At 44.3% G+C, this 15,986-nt stretch overlaps 1 protein-coding gene across 3 annotated transcripts; it reads right to left on the reverse strand.

The window, feature by feature from the left end:
* Positions 1-5,480: 5,480 nt before the first annotated feature.
* Positions 5,481-10,863, reverse strand: SPRY2 (sprouty RTK signaling antagonist 2). Of its 3 annotated transcripts, none has more exons than XM_032151092.2 (2): positions 10,129-10,863; positions 5,481-7,261 (listed from the first exon to the last, which is right to left on the reverse strand). In XM_032151092.2, exon 2 carries the CDS (start codon positions 7,208-7,210, stop codon positions 6,263-6,265), a length of 948 nt encoding a protein of 315 aa, XP_032006983.1. In that variant the 5' UTR covers positions 7,211-7,261; positions 10,129-10,863; the 3' UTR covers positions 5,481-6,262. The 3 variants fall into 3 exon arrangements, with proteins under 3 accessions (XP_032006983.1, XP_032006985.1, XP_032006984.1); XM_032151094.1 differs by lacking the exon at positions 10,129-10,863 and adding an exon at positions 9,365-10,120; XM_032151093.2 differs by lacking the exon at positions 10,129-10,863 and adding an exon at positions 8,239-9,347.
* Positions 10,864-15,986: the final 5,123 nt, after the last annotated feature.

Genomic DNA, 15,986 nt, shown 5'->3' on the forward strand with positions numbered 1-15,986 from the left:
TCAACTTGTTTCTTAGTTCTACATCTTGAAAAAGTATTTTTTTATTTGTATTTTTTTTAAGGGAAGGTTTTAGTGAGTCATGAATCTCAAAATTAAGAATAAACATAGCGACTGGGCGCGGTGGCTCACACCTGTAATCCCAGCACTTTGGGAGGCTGAGGAGGGCGGATCACCTGAGGTCAGGAGTTCGAGACCAGCCTGACCAACATGGAGAAACCCTGTCTCTACTAAAAATACAAAATTAGCCAGGTGTGGTGGTGCATGCCTATAATCCCAGCTACTCAAGAGGCTAAGGCAGGAGAATCACTTGAACCCAGGAGGTGGAGGTTGCAGTGAGCTGAGATCATGCCCCTACACTCCAGCCTGGGCAACAAGAGCGAAACTCCATCTCAAAAAAAAAAAGAATGAACATAGCAACATATAGTTGTTCACATATTCATTAAACACCCCTACAATTCATTTTAGGATGTGGATATGGGGATGGTGAGCATAGTTTTATTTAATGAGTGATGCTAATTCTGTTGCAACTGTCTTAGCAAAAACTCTTGGGGTATTTAAGTATCTGAAACCATTGCAAAGACATGGTGATCAAACCAACTAATGAGAATGCATCAATGTTTCCCTCAATTTCTGCACTCTCATAGCATCTTGCTTGTGCTTCTGTTCTAAGTCCTGTCTTGCATTAGAGTTGCTACCGCTTTCCTTTTGCATTAGATCAACTAGCCCTGTAATTTGTAAGCAGTAGGCATCCAAAAACTAGGTTGAAATGCCAAATTTCTATTTCGGTGCCCAAATTCTCTTCCAAGTGAGTCCTTGTATTAAGTCAAATTATTTATTCTTCTCTGTGTATTAGCAACTGTTTTGAGAAATAAATTCATATGTGATGCTGAAGCCTTACATGTCTCATCTAGCCAAGCCAGAGGCCAAGGCTTCTTTCTAATCTCCTTTAACAGTTTATTTAAAAAAAAAAAAAAAGTATGAGTTGCCAAATAAGATTGACTTTTAAAAATCATTTAAGTCAATCAAAATGTAGTATTAAATAAAAATGTAAAACATTTGCTAGGCATGGAAAAAAGTTTAAATGTTAATTTTTTCATCTTTTGCTATATTTCTATCTCCCTTTTTTCTTTGATTGTAAATTAAATGAATGTGTTCAGTTAAATTTTGACCAGAGGTGCAGTATCATCAGCGATATTCACATTTTGCCTCTCATTATTCACACAGTTGTCTCTTGTGGTGAAAACGGAGTGGCAGTGTGGCACACAAATAAAATCTACAGTATAGGACATATACAATCTGACTCTTATACTCTTGTAAATGGCCAAACCCATGATGAAATACTCCAGATGTATAGCTTTCCTCTGATGATCAGTTTTAGGTCAAATCAGATAGACCTTGTTAAAATTCTAATCTGGTCTCCACTCAATGGAGAGCCACCCTTAGTATGTCATAAAGAAGTGAGGCATTAGACCAAATTAAAATAGAAATTAACATGACTTTTGCCTTAATGGATATTGCAAACCAGAGACTGGATACTGATACAATAATGACGTGACTAGTTAATAACCTACTATTATATGTTTTATGAAAATAATGTAAAATATTCTCCACAAGTTGACAGACCTGTTTTTGAGCTGTACAAATTCAGCCCATTTTCAAAGTTGAAACTTCTGTGTTTATACCCTGGTCCTTGTGTACATTTAGGAGAGGAAGACAAATGGTCAATTGTGGGTATGACTTCAAGTGAAACTCTAAAACCATTAAACCTTTGAAAATTTTGACCTAAATGCTTAAAAGTTAATAAATTACATCAAACCCATCAACTGCCTATCAAATACCTTACAGCACTGTGCAAGAGCAAATTCATTTATCTGACATCATCAGTACCTTAACTTACATATCCTGGAGTCAAGTAGTCCTTGAGACAGAAGTATACTGAAGAAAGAAGTTATGCAAAAAGTTTGGTTGGGATTACTTCCTTGGGTTTTGGCTTTCTTCTTTCACAGACAATCCCCAGAGCAAGCTACAACATGGCAGAAATTTGGCAGGGCCTTAAAATCTCCTCCTCAAAACACATAAATGAATGTTTTAAGTAACAACAATCAAGTTGTCATTCTTAAATGAATCTCAAATATAGAGCATCCACAGGTTTAAACAAAAATTGAAAAGCAAGAAACCACAAAAATGATTAAAATTCCCCTAAATGCTTAGCAGTTATGTTTGCATTATCATCATACTTTTACTCTATCACATCAAAATAATGGCCATTGGATTACAAATTTATCATGTTATAATTTTTCATGAACTTTAAATAGAGATTAAGAAATTGAGGTTATTCCTCCATATTTTTTCCCAAGTGAGATAATTTGCAGCATTAAAACAATTATCTTTGGCCAAGTGTGATGAATCACCTGAGGTCAGGAGTTCGAGACCAGCCTGGTCAACATGGCGAAACAAAACCTCTACTAAACATACAAAAATTAGCTGGGCATGGTGGCGCGCCCCTGTAGTCCCAGCTACTTGGGAGGCTGAGGCAGGAGAATGGCTTGAACCTGGGAGGCGGAGGTTGCAGTGAGCCAAGATCCCACCACTGCACTCCAGTCTGGGCAACACAGCAAAACTCTGCCTCAAAAAATAATAACATAAAAATAAATAAAATTGCTGGGTGCAGTGGCTCATGCCTGTAATCCCAGCACTTTGGGAGGCTGAGGTGGGCAGATCACCTGAGGTCAGGTGTTCGAGACCAGCGTGACCAACACAGTGAAACCCAGTCTCTACTGAAAATACAAAAATTAGCCGGGCATGGTGGTGCGCGCCTGTAATCCCAGCTACTCAGGAGGCTGAAATGAAGCAGGAGACTCTCTTGAACCCGGGAGGCAGAGGTTGCAGTGAGTTGAGATCGTGCCACTGCACTCCAGCCTGGGTGACAGAGCAAGACTTCGTCTCAAAAAATAAAAATAAAAATAAAAAAAGAAATTATTTTTAATGCAGTGAATGAGTGAGTGCCAGTTGCTTTTAATCTATTAGATATAAATATTTAATCTTCCATATTTTGAAAATTAATTCTATGCTGGTATATAGATAAAGTCAACATTTTCAACATTTAACAGGTTAGTTGGAAGCTTCTTGAGAAATCCAATTTTCTTTTTTTTTTTTTTAAGACAGAGTCTTACTCTGTCGTCCAGGCTAGAGTGCAGTGACACGGTCTTGGCTCACTTCAACCTCCACCTCCCAGGTTCAAGCAATTCTCCTGCCTCAGCCTCTCAAGTAGCTGGGATTATAGGTGCCTGACACCATGCCCACTAATTTGTATTTTTAGTAGAGACGGGGTTGCATCATGTTGACCAGGTTGGTCTCAAACTCCCGACCTCAAGTGATCCACTTGCCTCAGCCTCCCAAAGTGTTGGGATTACAGGTGTGAGCCACCATGCCTGGGCTCCAATTTTCTTATTTATCTTTAAACAAATTATTTTCATAGGACTTAATATACTTAATTCAAATCCTCTTCCAATTTCAGTTGACTATCATTTTATGCTCTATATTCAAACCAGTGAGTTATATTTTAGAGATCAGAGCCCATTAAAAAACTGAATTAGAGGCCGGGCACGATGGCTCACGCCGGTAATCCCAGCACTTTGGGAGGCCTAGACGGGCGGATCACGAGGTCAGGAAATCAAGACCATCCTGGCTAACACGGTGAAACCCCGTCTCTACTAAAAATACAAAAAAATTAGCCGGGCGTGGTGGCGGGCGCCTGTAGTCCCAGCTAGTCAGGAGGCTGAGACAGGAGAATGGCCGGAACCCGGGAGGCAGAGCTTGCAGTGAGCCGAGATTGCGCCACTGCACTCCAGCCTGGGTGACAGAGCGAGACTCCGTCTCAAAAAAAAAAAAAAACAACTAAGTTAGAAAGCAATTCCTAGGTCAGTAGTTGCCATACTGCACATAATCACTTGTAGAATGATTAAAAATGCTAATTCCTAGGCCACACCATCAGATTCTGACTCAGTAACTATGGGAAGAGGTTACTTTTTCAATAAACACTCAATGGCATCTGATGCAATATGTCTAAGAATACTTTGAAAGCCACTTATGCGGTGAAAAAAAAAATTTAACTCACAATTTCTATACCAAAAAGATCTCTGTCAATGCACATGGCAGTTTTTGATGAACAAAGCTAATCGGTCAAAATTTTTGTGCTTTACAAATCTTGAAAACTATATAATGAATAAGAAACCCTACCCTATTTTCCAGCAACGGAATTCTTCCTTAGACCACCAGGGTGACGTTTTAAGAGTGTTAGAATGGAAACATTCAGTAACTCAAAGTTGAAACTTAAATCATTTCTAAGTTAACTATGTTTTTTAGAAGAAGTCAGAGGAAATTGAAGGTCCTTAGAGCAATGTCTTAATGTAGGAGGCTATATAGTTCCTTGAAAGCCAATTTTAAAAAACAAAACAGAAGACAATCTGTACTAAGAAGGAGCCTCAGAACAGGAAACAAGAGATTAAACAATAATGACAGGTAAATTATTTTCTAGACTTCCGGTGACTCTTGGCAGCAAAAGTACAAACTTTTGGAAAAAAAAAAAAAAACATCAGCCACAAAGCGACTAATCAAGTGACTTAAAACCTAGTATTTGTCAAGATGGGCATGCAGCAGCTTGCTGTACCTTTGCTTCTAAAAGACAACTCCAAGCACACTGACTCTCATGCTGCATCTTTTTCCCAGAGCAACAATTTTCTGAATAATCTGATTGAGTCAGTCAAGGGCCTTAAATTGGCCTTCTTTGGCTTGAGTAAGACCAGTATCAGATCAAATTTTATGATACCAAATACCAGAATCAAAGCAAGTTCTATTTTTCATGTCTTTTCTAACATAAGGAATTTGGTAAAATGGTAATGTTTCAGAGTCAAAAGTTAAATAGACTGGAAAAAGCACTGCCACGATCAGCTAAGTCAAGAAAATATTTTTGGCCTTAATTGTAAGAACTGATCTGTGAATACTGCATGTCTGAGACACAGGTGACATTAATAAATGTTTGTGGAGCTAAACTCATTTCACTAGTTTTGAATTATCATCATGGAATTAATCCTTGACACTGTATATAAAGAAAAAGCTTAACTGTTAATTTTTAAGGAAAGTCTCCTGAATCAAAGATTAAAAAACAAAAACAAAAACAAAAAACTTCTGCAGAACACAAGTCAGATAATCTGCAAAAAAAAAAAGGCAGGGGGGGAAGAACAAGATCATATAGCTAAAATCAGCTCTCATATAAGTACAGATAGTAAGTTAAATGTTGTTCTCTTGACTGCTAGAATTGTCTCTGAAAATCATCAAATCCAGCTTACTTTAAAGCAGCAATCATAAAATAATTCTATAGACAAGTGATTAACTATTTCATTAAAATGTTACCCTTAACATAAAATGTAGTTTCTTACACTTGAAAGAAACAAAAGATAAAAGAAGACAAAACAGCTCAGTTTAATTTCAAACGTTAATATATTTTCTATTTTATATTGGACATATGCATCTGTAACCCCTCATTTGCAGCAACTATCACATCCTCATAAAAGGGGCAAAATTTGTAAGATGCCTCTTAAAATAAATATTCTTTTTTATAAAATAATAAAACTTCAAATAAATATTCTTTACACTAAACAATATGTTGAAAAAATTAGAAAATAAAGGTTGAATTTTACTGTAACTGTACAATATACATGAAGTCCAAAGGGAAATCAGAGTCTTACAATAAAGGCTTTCTGTAAGGCAAAATACAATCTAAAAACATACTGATTGATTCACATTCTTCCGAATGTACAACATATTAGTATAATATTTTGTGTCTGTGCCATGTAGTATGGCACAACTTGTTTTTCACAGTTGCAAATATTATTGTATATACAAAAATATAGCACATTCTCTCTGGAGAAAACAATGGAAAAAATTCATCTGCTAATTTACAAGTTTTGCAAGTACTATTCACAAACAAAAACTTTGCCTAGGAGTGTCTGTGTTGCTTTAGCTTATGCAATACATGGGTCACCAAGTTCTGTATCTCATACTTTGAGCTCCATTAGCTGAGTTCTAACAAGCATATCAGTTAAAATGGCACATGGACAAAAAGCATTTCACTGCAAACAGCAAAGACTATCCCAACTCTCTATTAACAGTGCCAAGATTATAACTGTTTAGTTGGTTGCATATGTGTATTAAAAAAAGAAAGAAAAAATCCTCATTACTGTAATATTCCTGATTAATGATGCTATGTTGGTTTTTCAAAGTTCCTGGGGGGGACAGTGGGAACTTTGCAGCAAACTGTGTTTGAGTTTTTACAGCGGCAACCAGGCCTGTTAACCCGGTCATAACACCCCTGGCATAATTTAAGGCAACCCTTGGCTGGAAGGTAACACCATAAACAAGGCAAAAAGAGGGACATGACACCCATGGCCGACCATCGTGTACAACAGTGAGACTGGCTGCAAGAACATGGGTTGTCAGCACAGTTGTCCTCATCATCATTAGAACAGTGATAGAAGAGACCTTTCACACAGCATACACAAGTCCCATAGTCAATCACGTTCTGGGCCGAGCAAAGGCACTGCTTGTCGCAGATCCAGTCTGATGGCAGAGGCCTTGGGTAGGTGCACTCCTTACATTTGCACTTGCCACAGTCCTCACACCTGTAGGCGTGCAGGCCCAAATCTTCCTTGCTCAGTGGCTTAAGCTCACCTGGCTTGAGCTCAGATTTGGGTTGCACCCGGATTATCCCATCAGCAACAGGCCCGGAGGAGAAGGATGATCCTAGCAGTCTCTGTTCAGAGGAGCTGCTGCTGGTACTTGTCCTCGTACTGCTCCGCGACCCTGAGCTGACCGTGCTTATGGATCTGGACAGAGGGGCTCGTGCAGAAGAATGGACGTGCGAGTGCTGGAGCCTAGGAGGCTGGCGGTGCTCAGGCAGACCGTGGAGTCTCTCGTGTTTGTGCTGAGTGGAGGGGCGAGGAGCAGGCTTGAGCCCAGGTCTTGGGACGACAGTAGGCCCCTCTGTGTACTCATTGGTGTTTCGGATGGCTCTGATCTGATCCAGAGACAAGACGTGTACCTGCTGGGTGAGGGCGTCTCTGGGGTCGGGCTCCCCACGCTGTCTGCCACCGTCACGGGGCGTCTGCAGCAAGGGCTGCGACCCGTTGCCACTCTGAGCTCTGGCCTCCATCAGGTCTTGGAAGTGTGGTCACTCCAGCAGGCTTAGAACACATCTGAACTCCTGAGGAAGCCAAGAGGAAAGAACGGTTGATACTCTAAGATACTTCCCACTCTCCACCCACCTGAATTGACTCCGCACTTCCCACTTTCCCTAGAGAAACAAGATTTGAAATGGAATGGCAGTAGGGAGGTATTAGCCATAGGATCAACAACGCATGTACCCAAAAGTAAAAATTACGGCGGGCTACTGACAATTCTGTAATCCCGTGATGTACAACAATACAAAGCTGATTTTTGAGTCACTTAAGTAAGAATTCCTTATTCAAAGAAACAAACAATTTGTAAGGTTCAGGTTCAATGTAAAAATCGCAAGAAAGTATTGCTGGAATATAACACTGCTACCAATGTTTTCAAAAGTTGAAAATCCTTTCAAAATTTGAAATAGGTTTCCATTTCTCATAGTCATTTTTGTCTTAAGCGTTAATAATGCAGCCTAGAAGATTATTTCTTGGTTCTTAATTTTTACTTTCACATCAAACACTTTAACTGTGACGTATACGGCATTCTGTAACTTTTTCAAACCCGGTAGAATATGGCATGCAAAAAAGTAAATACCCAAGAACAGTTATAAATTTTACAACAATCATGCCATTTTTTAATTGTATAGTAGCACAAAGTTACAGAACTAAAAGCAAATCAAATCCTATTAAGTGCCAGAAACACATTAAAGCAAACTTAAAGAAGAAGAAGAAGACAAGAATTTATTTTCAACTTCTCAACAACTTAAGAATTAAGTATTTTACAGCCTAGGACACCACCTTAGATTCTGCAGCTAAAAGGTTGTTCTCCCTGCTAATTGAGAACACAAACGAAGTGATAATAACCAGAAAAGCGTTTTAAAAATTCAAATGTCACATTTCGTAACTAGCATTCTGTCAAGGAATTCCTTAAACTGCAGTCATTCTTCAATTTCAAAACGATCACCCCCTTTCCCAAGCCTATATGACAATAAAAAGTACAAAACAGGCAAAAGCGGACCTTTATCCGATCTCCGCTCTTTAGAATAGAGGCCACAGCGAACAAGGCAGGTGACAAACGTCTCCCAATTCGGAGCAAGGCAATGCTGGAAACCGGATCTCCTCACCTCCAAAAGAAGGGCAGAAGACAACGCTGCCCTTTGCTTTCACTTAGTTTATCGCCTCTGTGTGCCCCAACACCGTCCCCAGCAGGTAGGACACAGCCGATCCCCAGGGGAGTTTCTCCAGGCGGACTGACGCTGTCCATGGGCCAGGCTGCCCCCCTGCTTACGAGCCCCAGACTCACAGACAGGCGGGGGCCGCGGGCGCCTCCGAAGGGTACGTGTCACGAAATGCAGGAGCACACTTCTCCCGCCTCCCTCTCCCCAGCTAAGATCTCCCCCAACTCAAGAGAACTGCCTTCCAGCCCCAAGGAGCCACTCCGCCCCCAGGCAGAGGTCACGCCGCCCACTGCCAGGCTTTCTGCAAAGCCCCTCGGACATCCGGCACAGGTTTCCCACCCCGACACCGCAAGCACGAAGCCCTGCCTGAGACACGCAGCCAGGACGAACAAGTCCAACCCAAGCACACACAACGACTCCACGCTGCACTGACCGAAGGGGGCATTGCCTGTAATCTGCACACGCCTATCTCCTTTTGGGTCGAGAGAAAAAAAAAAAAGATATCATATTTCTTAAAGTGAAAGAAAAATTGCTTTTTTTGAAAAAGGGCATTTTCCAGGGTCCCACTGCTCACTCCGGGCGCGCAGGACCCAGCTCCCGGAGCTGTAAACTTTCGGTGCAGATTTGCTTGCAGTCAAAGTAGCATCTTTGAAAGAAAAGGGGGCTTTTTTATTTTTATTTTTTAAGTGATTTCTGCCGATCCGATCCCTGGCCTCCTTCTTCGAAGCTGGACTCCCCACCTCCGCCCCTCTTCTCTTTCCCAGTCCCCCCTCCCCTTTGAAAGTGCTTTGAAACCCCCATTAAGAACAGTGTGTGATCAGACTGAGGATTAGGGGAAAAGAACTTCAGCTCTAGGGTGGGGCAAACGGACACAGAAACTGCTTTGTAAAAAACACACAAGAATCCAAATTAAAACACAGCAACAACAACAAAAGGAAATAAAAAACTGCCTCTTTTGCCACCTACTTTCAGGTAATGGAAAATGATCGCAACCGCTTGATGACTTTCTTCCTGCGCTGGGTCAGCCCGAGCTTCCAAAAATAAAATAAGTGTGACCCAGGCTGACCACGAAGAACGGAAGAGAGAGAGCTGCACTTCCGAACCGCAGAGACCCGGCGCCAGGCAGGGCGACGCTCCCACCCGCTCCGGGCTAGACCGTCCACACGGAGCAGAGGCGGGCACTCCCTCCACCCAGCACCCTGCCTTTTTCTCACCCTGGGGGTCTCCTGCCCCCGAGGCGGGCAACCCGTGTCCCCCAGCCCCACCAGCGCCCCGCCTAGGAACAGCCTCGCCCTGGACTTTGCCTTCCACCAAGAGGAGGAACAGGTTAGAAATGCGGGCGCCTGCAAAGGCGACCTGGAAAATACGAAGTGTTTTTCTCTCCCTCTCCCGCTCTCAGCGCCGAATTCGCGGCCAGTGCACGGCTGGGAGCAGGCTTCAGGCTAGCTGTCCTCCGTCCCAACCCCCTAGAGCGCGGGCGCGCGGGGTCGCCTGTCGGGGACACTGCACGGGGTGCATACAGAAGTCCCCGCAGAGGCAGGCCGAGCCCAAGCCCCGGGCGAGGCAGGTCCGCGGGGAGCGCCCCGGATCCTCGCGAAGACCCTGCGGGATTTGAGAAAGGGAGGCTCGGGGAGAGACGGACCCAACTCCTGGTCCGGCTGCACCTACTCCATGTTGCCCACAACGCGCCGGCCGCGGCGCCAGGAGGGGAAGAACCAAACGTGCCTCACCGTGATCGCGGCTTTGCACCAACCCCTCTCCCTTGGATTCTCTTCTTTCTGCGATGTGCAAATAAATCCAGTCTCGATGCAAACTTTTTTCCTTTCTTTCCAACCTCTGCTTCAGACCAACTTCCGAGCAATCGGCGGGAGAAAAAAAGAGAATTCGGAGCCAAATTCCCCGCTGATGAACACTCCGGGGTTCGGGGCTGCAGACGACCCCCCTTCTACAAGCGCACGCGGAGTATTTCCTCTTTTTTCTCAATGAACAAGAGGCCGAAGCGCCAACGGCAAGTCCCTTTTCCTGGCAGATGAGCGAATGGGAAAAGAAAACGGCCTTACGGAGAACCTAAAGCCAGATCGCCAAGTGGTGCGGCCGCGGCCGCTTCGTAGCTGAGGCGGCGCGGGGGCGGGGGCGCGGGCCGGGCCGGGCGGGCGCGGGGGCCTGGGCGCTGCGCGCTCCGCCGGCCCCTCTCCTCCGCTAGCGCTGCGGCGCGCAGCTCTCGGCGGTGCAGACTGGGCGTTGTGGAGGCGAGGCAGCGAGGCCGAGGCGGGGGCGGTGGGTGCGGAGGAGGAGGAGGAAGAGGAGGAAGAGGAGGAGGAGGAGGAGGGTCTGGGGCCCGCCCGGGGGGGGCTCGCCGTTGGCCTGCGCCCTCGCCTTTCCGGAGGAGGCAAGGAGCTCTGCGGCGGCCGCGGCAGCAGTAAATGGCGTCATGTGGATCCGAGGCGGAACAGAGCAGTTGTTGTCCCAGAGGATATATCGCATCCGGTCCCAGCTCATTGGCTCCGCGGGGCTACATTCACTCACACTCCAGCGCCCGCCAGCGCTCCGAGCCGCAGGAGGCATTCAAAAGGGCAACCGCGCCGCCCCGCGCGTCCCCAGGCCGGTCCTGCCGCCCGGGCGCCGTCACGCGGGGCGCCCGCGGGGCCGGGCTGGGCACGGCAGGGTCAGTTTATCTAGTTTCAAGGAAACACTGACCTTAAGGTTTCCCCAGAGGCAATGAGGACGAGCCAGAGGCTCCAGCTGACTTAAGGAACTTTCTCCTTGCCACCAGGAAAGGGGAATGAACATTTAAGACTAATCCGGGCCACGCAGTGTTAGCATGAAAAACAAGTTGCGGGTTTTAAGACTTTATCCGAAATCCATTTCAAGTCTACCTCTCCCCTTTTCTGTTCCCCTTTGCGGAGGGGGTGACGGGGGCTGGGGCGGGGGGAGAAGAAGGGGGAGGGGAAGGGGAGCGGGAAGTGAGGTGGGAGGGCTATTGGTTTATTCTTTGTCTACTGGATTAACCCGATTATACACCAGGCACCAGCACAAACCGCCTCCCCCACCTCCGAGCCTTGTACGGGAGGAACGGAATGCAGATTCGCGTTTCAAGTACCTTCTGCTCTTGCTGGGATTTGCTTTTGATTGTGTCGACTTGTAGTTTTTCCGTTTATTAGAATTTCATATTTAAGGGGGGTTATCTATGAATGGAGGCTTTTTGAAGAGCTTCCTTACTATTTTGCTTCATGCAATAGCTAAAGTCTACAGTCTAAGCCTTTTAATTTAATTCATTAATAGACAGGAACATGATTACTCAGGGGGACAGCATAGGCTTCCGAAATGGGGGGGGCGGGGGGGAGGGAAGGGTTGGCTCACTGCAGATTTCCTTCTTCCCTTAACCAAAAGTCATCCTTAATTTCCCACTTTTCTTGCCACCTAGAACATTTCTCAAGATTCTGTTGTCCATGTTGAAGGCGTACCATTCTTTCCCATTAAAAAAAAAAGATAGAAAATGCATACATATGCACTGTCCTAGCTGCCGTTCATTTACTAAGAAATGTGCCTTCACGTGGGAGCACCAGTGGAAAATTAAAACTTGCGCATACATACGCCTAATGTTGCATTCTGTAGAGCGACTTAACAGAATGCTTTTACTTTACAGGGAAGTACCTGCTTGTACGGTCAAAATTCCCGAATAGCACCTGCGATCTTGCCCCATGCGGGGTGTTCTTGAAAGCAGTGTTAGGAAAACATGGTGCTTCATTCGTCCAGCTTTAACCCAATCCATTTGCAGCCACCCTGGAACTAGCTGCCTTCTTCTGAACTCCTGCTCTAGAATGTCCCCAGCGCGCTCTCTGCCTCGCTGCGCTCTCACCCTGACTTCTCCATGTTTCTCTAGGGCTCTCCTCTTTCTCTAGGGATTTGGAACCAGAGATGGCAAGGGACGTGGCATGCGTTATTTCCGGGCGCTGGCCTATGTCCCCCGACCCCTAAGGTGAGGGTAGGCGAGGCTACAACGGCCTGCTCCTGAGCGTCCCGGCACTGCGGGCGCAAGACAGCTGGGCCTCTCCGGCCACAGCTGCTCCCCGGACGCCCGAATCCATTGAGCCGGCGGTGAACGCAGGCGCCGCTGCGCTCGCGGCCCCTCTGGCCACCAGGGGGCGCCCGCCCGGCGCGGTGCTGAGGCTGCTTTCTTCTCCGGGAGTCGACGCGGACCGGCTGGGTTACCTTCCAAAACGTGTGTGCATTAGGTCGGCTGGTTTAAAATGAATACAAAGATATTAATATAAACGACACAGAAGATAGCTTTCCCTCCTGTCTGCTCGGGAGGGTCAAAGCCTGGTTGGGCAAGGCTAGGCGGGAACGTGCTGCCGGTGTGCGGCCAGCAAGTCTCTCGAGCAGAGCAGGTGAAAGCAACGCCGTCTCTTCGCCTCTTCAAACTCCTGCACTCGATGGCGGCTTTTTAGGAGACACTTGTGCCTTGCTGGTCTCCCAGCGCTGCAGGAACTTTGCGAAGACACATCGTTAGGGATCAAATCATGCAATGGAATTTAGATCAGGAACTTCCAGCTGTTTAGAGAACCTTATATTTTTATGGAGTTAATAGAGGAAAATCTAGAAATTTGTATCTTATCTTTCATGAGCTATAAAGAATCTCATGTCATCTAGCTCTTCCTCCCACCCCCTTTCCTCACAATCTCCAGTTTGCTGACTGGGAAAACATTTAACCTGTAACTTAAGTTCAAGATAAACACAAGAATCCGTTGGATTCTTTCTAATTTACTCGTTAGTCTTTATATTAATTACTGCAACTGTTACTCTTTTTCAGAGAATGAAGAGTATAAAGCTACTATATTGTGCCTCCAAAGTTTAGTTAGAGAATTATAATCCAAAAGAGGAACTATGTTTTTGTATATGTATGATGCATGCACAATGAAATGTCTATTGCAGCTATTGTAATGTGTCCCCAAACTGATTCTCATGTTACATTCCAAAATTATAACTGAGACTAATTTTGGAAGATACTTTCAGAAGTATGATAGAATGTAAGGCAAAACTTAAGACCACACACATACGCACACACAAACCTATTTTCAAATGTGTTGTGGAAAGTTCTAGAGAGACAACCCTGACACATGAACAGGTGTTGCCATTTGCCTAATGCTGGAAAATACAGAATCCATGGAAATCCATGCTGCACCAATAACTCACTTCTAAGTTTCTTTCTTTCTTTTTTGAGACGGAGTTTCCCTCTTACTACCCAGTGGGGAGTGCAATGGTGCGATCTTGGCTCACTGCAGCCTCTGCCTCCCGGGTTCAAGCGATTCTCCTAACTCAGTCACCCAAGTAGCGGGGATTACAGGCATCCGCCACCAAGTCCAGCTGATTTTTTGTAATTTTTTTAGTACAGATGGGTTTCACCATGTTGGCTAGGCTGGTCTCAAACTCCTGACCTCAAGCGGTCCACCCCCCTCGGCCTCCCAAAGTGCTGGGATTACAGGCATGAGCCACCACGCTTGGCCCCAAGTTGCTAATACTCACCAAGTAACATACCTTCCTAGTACTTGTCATTAAATAGGACTCTGGTCACACACTTGGGATCTGTCATCTCTGGCTTCATTTTATATTCTGTATTCATTTATTTATAATTACTTCATTTTACAACTATAATCTCAACTTTTTTCAATGAGACAGTACATAAAATACGTGCATTTTGTTTTTTCCAATTTTTGGTTGAAGGCATCAATAGACATGCTTCTTTGCTAGTAGGTGTGTTGAGTGAGTTGAAGTGAGATATTTGTAAGATTGCACTTGCTGGCTGGTGTAAGCTTTGAATTTATGTTGTAGTAACGGGAGAGTGCATCTTTTAGCAACTGTAGCTCATTTTTCTGTGATTGAGCAAACCACTCGGCCTTAATAGGTTTAGTCCTAGTACTGATATCTTCCAATGATATCACACATTCTTGAGAAAAAGAAGAATGAATAGCTATTTGGTTAGTTTGTTAGTTCTATTACCAAGGCAATCTATTTGAAGATAGCACAGAATGTAACAGTGTGTGCGGCTTCCAGGACTAACAATTTGGGGCTTTCAACCATTATCTCTCCTAACAGCCCAACTGCAATAGTAAAATTAGTCTATGCATGGCCTCTTCAGGGACCTTCCTGAGACAAAGGGTTTTGTAATGATGGACCTTTTGTTTTGACAACCGTGACTCTAGTCATTTCACTTTTGAATTTCCCAAATTCTGTTGATAATGCCTCTAGGAGGGAATTGGGAGTGGCTGTAACAAAAGATGCAAAGGAATTCAAAATAGACCACTTGAGTTCTTATCTAGATTGCTTGAAGGACTGGAAACAGTTATCTCTGGATCTAACCTTCTTTGGAGATATATTCTTTATCCCTAACTAAACTGGAGGAAAGCTCTGGGGTTGTCTCAGGATAAGAGGGGTGGTGTTGCAGAGTCGACCTTGAGCTCCAGGCTCCTGCGGGTCTGGTTTTTTCCGGAGGCCTTGTATGCAACTGGGATCCACCTGGTGATTTTTACTGGTTAATTAATGAATACTCCTGTGAGATGCATGCACATTATGACTACAGTTTATGCAAGGTCTGATGTGAACTGAAGTTCTATAACAAGGCAGAAACAGAATTTCTCTGCTGGCCAACACGATTTTTCTCATTATTTTTTCAATTTATTTGTCCTTTGGTTTGAAGATTAAACTTCTTTGTAGGACTGATGTGTGCAGAGAAAACCTAATCAGTGAGGACATTGCATTCTTTCACTGTATTTCCCTGAATAGCCCTGGGTTTATTTGTTTTTGTTTGTTTTTAACATTTGATCCCCTATGTTCTGGATCATATAAGTGAAAATCATGAATTGAAATTAGTATTTGGATATTACTGGCCAAGATTAGTAACAGTTGGAAGATTTTAGCCCCTGAATAGTTGGAGGGTTTTGGTTTTATACTTCCTATTATGTGGACACTTGGTCAAAAGGGCATAGGAAGTTCAACTTGTTCTCTAAGAAAGATGTAGTTAAACAGATTCCACTTAAGCCATTCTTACTGTGCAGATGCCACACAATATCAGGGCTGCGGGCCAGCTCGGAATTAACCTCCGCTAACAGATCAAGTCCAAAATTGTTCAGTTTGGTAAACGGACTATGATTGCATGCAGATTTAGTTTGTTTGTTCCTTTGGACAGGAAGTGTTTTGAAGTTACAGAGCATCATTTGAGAATATTGTGGGCTAGGTAGAAACAGCTTTGTTTGTGCATATTGTGTTGGGTGGAACTTTAAAGGATAGACTGCTCCAAGGATCTGGAGACTATATATCAAGGCTGCCTTGGACTTCTTTGGAAACTGGAATTGAAACAGGAAGATTCTTCACCCTCTCATTCATTTTCTTTTCTTTTCTTTTTTTTGCTCGCTATCTCTCTCTCTTTTTTTTTTTTTTTTTTGACAGGTCTCACTGTGTTACCCAGGCTGAAGTGCAGTGGTGTGGTCATGGCTCACTGCAGCCCTGACCTCCCTGGCTCAAGGGATCCTCCCACCGCAGCCTCACAAGTGACTACAGTCACATGCCACCACGCCAGGCTAATTTTTTA

This window comes from Hylobates moloch, unplaced genomic scaffold, assembly GCF_009828535.3.
Source record: "Hylobates moloch isolate HMO894 unplaced genomic scaffold, HMol_V3 SCAFFOLD_4, whole genome shotgun sequence".
NCBI lineage: Eukaryota > Metazoa > Chordata > Mammalia > Primates > Hylobatidae > Hylobates > Hylobates moloch.